The sequence below is a fragment of the Peromyscus californicus genome, unplaced genomic scaffold, assembly GCF_007827085.1.
Source record: "Peromyscus californicus insignis strain IS unplaced genomic scaffold, ASM782708v3 Scaffold_14__1_contigs__length_90479793_seg_2, whole genome shotgun sequence".
Taxonomy (NCBI): Eukaryota; Metazoa; Chordata; class Mammalia; order Rodentia; family Cricetidae; genus Peromyscus; species Peromyscus californicus.
Window position 1 is genome coordinate 65,845,732 of NW_026294436.1, and position 8,242 is coordinate 65,853,973.

An 8,242-nucleotide genomic window follows, 5' to 3' on the forward strand; every position below is an offset into this window, starting at 1 on the left:
TTTTGCCTACATGTGTGTACTCCTGGAACTGCAGTTACAGACAGCTGTGAGCAACCATGTGAGTGCTGGGAATCACACCTGGTTCCTCTGGCAGAACTGAGCCACCAATCCAGCTAAAAATGTTTTCTTTTTTTTTTTTTTTTCCCGGAGCTGAGGACCGAACCCAGGGCCTTGTGCTTGCTAGGCAAGTGTTCTTCCACTGAGCTAAATCCCCAACCCAAATGTTTTCATTTTTAACATGAGTGCTCCAGCCATAACATATTTAAACATTAAAATTTACTGCCATCTTTTAATATACCTTGCGTTATATTAAAGCAAAGAATAACGATGATGAGACAACTGTGTTGGTAATACAAAACAGTAAACAATTTCCATGCCACACGATATAAAGATCACAGCAAATCTCTGTAACCAGATGTGAAGAAAACACTCCCAAGGGATCTAAGAAGGCCCAAGACTGACATCTTCACTGATGTTTGACGGTTGAGTGGGATTTGTGAAAAAGAAATGAATACCCAAGCTACTGAAAACCAGTCAAAGCATCTTTAGGAGTAGAGATAGGTCAATACGGCTGGAGGGAAAGGGTGTAAGGTGCAAAGATGTTCAGGTGTGGCTGCACCGTTGCCTGAAAGGAGCCACTGGAAGGTCCCCAAGTGTGCCTGTGGGACTTTGGGACGTGCTTTGCAATACTCACTCATCATCTTCGTCCCTTCTTGCTCTTTTTGCCAGATGCTCATCTTCTAATTCCTTAAGATTCTTCAGTTCTTTCTCACTACTAATTACGTTAAATACTGAAACAAGTAAACAATAAAATGTCATGAGCTAAAACTAGTATTTCCATAAATGTTGATAATTCTGCTCCAACAGTGAAAGACTCACCTTTTTCTACCTGAATCCTAAAAGCATTTCTTTTTCTTCGGCCATAATCTACACTGGGAAAAAAAAATTTTTTAGCACACAGTTTTCACAAATGTTTTCTACTAAACTTGCAAACTTGTTTTGGTTTTCATTTTTTGCTTGAGAGGGAGAGAGGAAAATTGGTAAACTGTCATGTGCCACTCTGGGAACAAAATGGGGCCCCTTGTCTCAAACTCAAGACAAGGTTGTAACCCTGGCTAGCCTGGAATTTGCTAGGAGATCCACCTGCTTCCTGAGTACTGGGATTAAATGCTTCTCTGCCAGCCCAGCTACACTGACTTTTTTGTTTTGTTTTTGGTGTTTGAGACAATGTTGCTAAGCAGTACAATCTAGACTCAAACTCAGAATTCCAACAAAGTACTGGGATTATAGGTGCAGGCCACTATGTCCAGCTGATCCTGACATGACTTTAGAAGGAAATGGGTCAGCTAATTTTTAAACTATCCCATATCTAACATTTCCTCATTATTAATCAAACATTTATAAGACTGTATGCTAAAGATAGAGCACAAAAGTTTGATGAACAGTGTCTGTGATTTCCAGTTACATTCTTTTGTTTTTTGGGAGATAAGGTCCCATTATGCAGTCCTGGCTCTGTCCTAGAACTCACAGAGATCCACTTGCCTCTGTCTGAGAGCTGCGACTTTAACCTTTATAAATTATGCCTTTAACCAATATAAATTATTCACACTGGATATGTTGGTGAATGTTGTAATCCCAGAACTCAGAAGGCAGAGGCAAACGGAGTTTGGTGAGTTTAAGGACAGCCTGGTCTACATAGTAAGTTACAGGCCAGTCACAGCTACATAGTGAGAACTGTCTCCAAGAAAAACAACAACAAAATAAATAAATAAATATTTTTTAAAAAGGTACTTGGAGGTGGTTAGATGGCAGATAAAGATGGATGTTACCAAACCTGACTATACATTTGATCCCAAGACCCACATGGTGAAAGGAGAGAACCAACTAACTCCTGCAAAGCTGTCTCAACTATACAGGTGTGCATAGCACATGTGCGCTCACGATCGCTCTCGCTCGCTCGCTCGCGCTCTCTCTCTCTCTCTCACACACACACATTAAATACAATTTAAAATCTTTCCAATAAGGGGCACAGGCTAGGGAGATGGCTCAGTGGATAAAGTGCTTGTGTCCAAGACTCACAGAAAGGTAGGTACAGGAAGACAAAGTAGAGACAGAATTTCCAGAAACTGGCAGGCCAGCTAGCTTGGAGTATAAAAATAAGAGACCTTGGGGCTAGACAGATGGCTCAGCAGTTAAGAGCACTGTCTACTCTTCCAGAGGACCGAACTTCAATTTCCAGCACCACACGGCAGCTAACAACTGTAACTCCAGTTCCAGGGGATCTGATATCACACACCTGGTGCCTGATGTCACATATGTGGTACACAGTCACATACTCAGGTACACACAAGTATACACACGTACACTTAAGATAAATATACATAAAAGACAAAAATAAGGCCAGGTGTGGTGGCACAGGCCTTTAATCCCAGCACTCAGGAGGCAGAGGCAGGCAGCTTGCTGAGTTCGAGGCCAGCCTGGTCTACAGAGCGAGTTCCAGGACAGCCAGGGAGGAGGACATGGGATGAGACAGGACAAGATTTGGGGGTGGGGTGGGTGGTGGTGTCGGTGACATTAAGACAAATGAACAAAAAAACAAGAGCCCTTGCCTCAAACCAGGCAGAAGGCAAGGAATGACTTCTGGACTGCCGAGATGTATGTGCACACAAGAACATGTTCACACACACAGGAAAAACAAAACAACAAAAATCAGGTACTCAGTTCATTTAAATGGAGACCATGGGGGCTGGAGAGATGGCTCAGAGGTTAAGAGCACTGACTGCTCTTCTAGAGGTCCTGAGTTCAATTCCCAGCAACCGCATGGTGGCTCACAACCACCTGTAATGAGATCTGGTGCCCTCTTCTGGCCTGCAGGGATACATGCAGGCAGAACATTGTATACACAAGAAATAAATCTTTAAAAAAAAAATAAAAATAAATATAAATAAATAAATAAATGGAGACCATGAAGTGTGAGACTTTTATTAAGCAAGCCTATTAAAATGGAGGAAAACAGAACACAACATTCAAGACAACAATAAAGGTAAGAGTAATCTACAACTAGCAAGAACCACCTATGTGAGGGTCAACATTCAGTCACTAAAGCTTACCTCTCTCAAAGGGGTAAGTTTATACAGCCAAGGCTAGCCTCAATTTGCTATGAACTTAAACTTCTGCCTTCACATCCTGAGTGCTGGGACTACAGGCATTCACCATCAGCCTCGTTTTTAAAGCTGTGGTGTTGTGAACAGGACCCAGGGCTTTGTTCATCCTGGACAATCACTCCCCCAACTGAACTACATGACCAGCCCAAGATTAACTCTTTTCTAAATGGTGCTCAGTTAAGACTCAGTCAAGACAACTACACGTCATTAAAAAGATAAAGCCAGACCTGACAGAACACACTTGCAATCCCTACACTCTGGAGGTTGAGGCAGGAGGACTATGAGTTTGAAGATAGCCTGTAATACATCAGAACAAGACCTTGTCTTAAAAATAAAAGAGAAATTAGAAAATGACTAACTAAAAACCACAGACACAACTATAACTAAGTGAGACCGCTTAGCAGGCAGAGCTCTCTGCCAGATAAGCCTAACCACCTGGATATGATCTCTGGAACCCAAGAAAGGTAGACGGAGACAACTTCACAAAGTTGTCCTCTGTCCTCCACATGCATGATATGGCATGGAATTTGTACACATGCACACGTGCATGTATACACACAGAGAGAACACACTGATAGATTTTTCTGTGCAGCTCTGGCTGTCCTGGAACTCACTCTGAAGACCAGGCTGGCCTCGAACTCACAGAGATCCACATGCCTCTGCCTTCCAAGTGCTGGGATTAAAGGCGTGCGCCTCCACTGCTCAGCCCCACTGGTAATGTTTTAATTAAAAGAAAAAAGCAAAGGTGTTATTGCTGGAAAGCACAGGACTCCATCCTTGGACCCACAATTATTAACTAAGAATAGGATAAAAGCTGGCATCTCTGCCCGCCTTTTCACTTGCACCAGGCTCCTGTATCAGGACAGTAATCACTCAGGAGTGTCTACCTAATCTTTTCATCCCCCTACAAGGCTGAAAACACAAAATGTTGCCCTAAATCTGTAACCATCTTTGATTCCAGGCATGGCAAAACCTGGTAGCACAAATCATACCCCAAATAAGAATAATTACTTCCCGCCGGGCAGTGGTGGTGCATGCCTTTAATCCCAGCACTCAGGAGGCAGAGCCAGGCGATCTCTGTGAATTCGAGGCCAGCCTGGTCTACAGAGCAAGTTCCAGGACAGGCACCAAAACTACACAGAGAAACTCTGTCTCGAGGAAAAAAAAAAAAAAAAAAAGAATTACTTATGATGGTCCAGACTACACCCTGAAGAGTAATCATTTTATAGGAACCAGATTAATTCCCCCAAAGGATGACAGTGCTAATTTCAGACCCTTGTGGAGCAAGAACTGGGATAATGATCCACTAGTGACACCTTGATCAGAATTGTTTAATTACTTATATCTCCTGCTCTACTGTCTCGATTCACCCTGTTTAAATTTGAAGTTCCATTCAGTATCCTGAAGACAAACAGGTCACCGGAACCTTTTATCTGTTCCTCTTCCCAGTGTACTAATTAAATCTCCTTTCTTTACTTCTCTCATTCCTCATCTTTATCTGATGGACTAGGAGAGCCCAGCCTGCTGGGGCCAGGCTTTTACCCTAAAACTCCAATTACACAACCATCAAAGTAAGATTTACTCCAATTACACAACTATCAAAGTAAGACTTAAAACAATGACAAATCTAACCTATTTTTTAAAAGATCTAAGAATATACAGAGCATAAAAAATATAGCATTTGGGGGCTGAGAAATGGCTCCACAGTTAAGGGCACATGCTGTTCTTGCAGAGGAACCAGATTTGGTCTCCAGCACCCTCATGGCAGCTCACTGCTGCCCGTACTTTCCTTTTCAGGGTATCTGATGCTCTCTCTGCACCCACAAATGTACACTGTGCATATACATACATACAGTAAAAAGTAAACAAATCTTGAAAGGGTGGGGCTGGAGATGTGGCTCTTGCAGAGGACCCAAGTTCTGTTCCTAGCAGCCACTCGGTGCCAGTCTTAATTACATAGCAAATTTGAGGCCATTCTGGGCTATATGAAAGCCTATCAACAAAACAAAGCAAAGCCAGCACACGGACTTCCTCAACAAACCTTCTCACCAGAATTAATCTTGTCCACTATTAACAGGACTTTACTTTTAAAGTAGCAATAATTCAGCTGTTAAGAAGCCTGTAAGATACACTGAAAACATGAAGCTTATACTGGAAAGCAGTTGAGAGTTAGGGATGTAGGGCGGCTAGTAAAATGCTTGCCTAGTGAGTTCAATCTCAAGCAACAAATAAAATCAGATATGATGGCACACACCTGCACTCCCAGCGCCTGAGCTGCAGGCAAGACCATTCAAAGTCACCCTGGGCTACAAGTTTGGAGGCCAACTTGGGCTGCATGAGACCTGCTCTCAACAAGATAAAAGCCAGAGGCAGAGGCGGGCAGATCACTATAAAGTGGAGACCAGCCTGGTCTACAAAGTGAGTTCCAAGCCAGACAGGGCTATACATTTAGACGCTGTCTCAAAAAACAAAACAAAACAAAACAGAAAAGAAAGTACCACCAACATAAAATAAGGGCATTAACAGCTATAAAAAAGGGAGGTGGTCAGGTCAGGTTAAATAAGCATGTTCTCTAAAGACATCCCTTCAATGACTGTGGTTAGCATAGATTTGAAGAGTGGTTTTCAATGATGGTGGTAGTGGCATTCCTAGCAGGTACTATGAACATGTGAGGGGCATTTTATATGGTCACAAAGACCGAAGAGCATTAAGAGATTCAGTGAGTGAGGATACAATTCCATCTAAAAAAATCCTCCACTCCTTCAAGACTCTCAGTTGTTCAGCCATTCATTCATGATTGTGAAAAATCCTGAGTTTAGTTACCTAAGCTGGGACCCATCTGCTGTATATGTAAACCCATGTTGAATAGTTTTAAAGGAACTGAACTTTTTAGGAATACAATTAGCTTACAAATTGAGAATTTCCACTGCTGTTTCTTTATTCAACCTGAATCTTCCTTCCTCAGCTTTTCAGGTGGTGGGATTATGGACATGGACACCAGGCCTGACTCACATCCTTGACAGAGCCTGAAAGCTGAGTAAGAACATGCTTCATGGTTTTAATTATCTGATGAAACAAAAATGGAAGAAATAGCCGGGCGGCAGAGGCAGGCAGATCTCTGTGAGTTTGAGGCCAGCCTGGGCTACAGAGCAAGCTCCAGGACAGGCTCCAAAGCTATACAGAGAAACCCTGTCTTGAAAAACCAAAAAAAAAAAAAAAAAAAAAAGGGGGGGGGGAAGAAATAAAGCAATATCTCTATCTCCTGGCCAATCGAAGAGATAACAAAAGAAAAAAGAGCCATTTCCTCTGGTGAAAGGAATTAATAACACTGAATATAGTAGATGATTACAGATGTTTGTAAAACTGATTTGGGATTCAAGTTTATGAATTGGTAGGATAATACCAGCAGCCATTGATATCAAGTGAAAAATTAAGCAAGATGGAATATTTAAAATGGAAAGGGGGAGGGGGCTTAAAAAAAAAAGCAAGGATTTAGAGGTATACTTCTTTACCTGTACATTCTCTGCAAGTCAGATGCTAAGATTCCAGTGTCTACATATTTGCCACATCTATTACTGGCGAGGTACTAAAAGAGAAAACATGACATACATTAACTTAAGAGATTTCAATCAGTAAATTAAGAGTTTGAGTTATTCCAACACATACTTTTATGTAAATACTTCAGGAATAAAGTATACCACAAAATACAAAAGCATATCACAAATACAATTTTTTTAAAAATTGCCACAATCTGTAATTGGATTTTCTTTCTTTCTTTCTTTCTTTCTTTTTTTTTTTTTTTTTCCAATACAGGGTTTCTCTGTGCAGCTCTGCCTGTCCTGGAACTCAATCTGTTTGTAGACCAAGCTGGCCTCAAACTCAGAACTCAGAGATCTATCTGCCTCTGCCTCCTGCGTGCTGAGATTAAAGGCCTGTGCCACCACCTACCAGCTTGGAAGATTTAATTAACATCCTTAGCCACTACAATATCATTAAGGTAGTGAGGGCTTACTATACACTCTATGTTCAGAAACACACACGAATACAGCAGCAAATGTTTAACACCTGTCACTCACAAAACTATCCGCTGAAGGCTGGGGCTGGAGACAGTTGCCAGTGAGCAGAGGTAACAACCAGAAGTTGGATATAAAGAACTCAAGATAGTCTAGTGGTGGCGGTGCAGAGGCAGGCAGATCTCTGAGTTTGAGGCCAGCCTGGACTACAGAGCAAGTTCCAGGACAGCCGGGGGCTACATAGAGAAACCCTGTTTCGAGAAAGGAAAAAAAAAAAAAAAAAAAAAGGAAAAGAAATACAAATGCCTTTCGGGGCGTGGTGACAGAGCCTTTAACATAGTATTGCAGAAGCAGAGGCAGGAGGACGTCTGGGAGTTCAAGGTTAGCCTGGTCAATCTACATAGCGAATTCCAGGCCAGGCAGGGCTACAGAGGACGACGCTGTCTCAATAAAACCAAACAAAAACAAAATCTCTCGCTCCCTTTAACTCGCGCTGCTGACTGCATCACTGAAGGCATCCACCACACAGGGCTCCCTAGCTATGAAAATAAGAACACATCGGCAAAGCACCCGGGCTCCCTCTTTTTACTGTTCCCCTAAGGTACCCGGAAGCTCTGGGATTAACGTTTGAATTCTGGGCACCGAGGGCACTGGAAGAAAACCCGTGTCCTGATTTAAGAAGAGGTCAGAATCCTGCCCTCGATGGGGAGGGCAGGCCGGTGTCGGCCTCCACCACGGAAACACCCACAAGACCATGCCGGAACCCAGCCGCGGCCTGAGGCGCCAGACAGCCGCGCGGAAATGGAGACGCAGGGTCCCGAGATACACACGCACCTGAATGACCCGCTGCTTCAGCCTCCCGTCTACGAACACCGCAGGCCTGGGCTTCATGCTGCCGGGGCCAGCCGTGGGCACTTCACGTTACCGGGAAAGCCTGCGGCAGCCGCCTTCCCCGCCGGACCGGAAGCACAGAGCACGCGTGGTCCCGCGGCACCGGAAGTGCCCTCCCACTGGCTCCTCGGCACGAAAGCTCTGGGAGTAGGGAGGACTGCACCGCTAGGAAGA

General features: G+C 43.4%; 1 protein-coding gene across 20 annotated transcripts in view; it reads right to left on the reverse strand.

Moving 5' to 3' along the window:
• Positions 1-8,177, reverse strand: part of Nvl (nuclear VCP like) — a 126,157-nt gene extending 117,980 nt beyond the window's left edge. For 17 of the 20 annotated variants that reach the window (XR_008218028.1, XR_008218025.1, XR_008218021.1 and 14 more), the window contains exons 1-4: positions 8,012-8,177; positions 6,677-6,750; positions 880-932; positions 695-791 (exon numbers count right to left, since the gene is read on the reverse strand). Coding sequence is in view for 1 of the 20 variants with exons in the window: in XM_052737814.1 (XP_052593774.1) it covers positions 695-791; positions 880-932; positions 6,677-6,750; positions 8,012-8,068 (281 nt within the window). In the remaining 19 variants the exon portion in view is untranslated. The remainder of the gene's footprint in view (positions 1-694; positions 792-879; positions 933-6,676; positions 6,751-8,011) is intronic. The other 3 variants (XR_008218030.1, XR_008218027.1, XR_008218029.1) reach the window with 2 other exon arrangements.
• Positions 8,178-8,242: the final 65 nt, after the last annotated feature.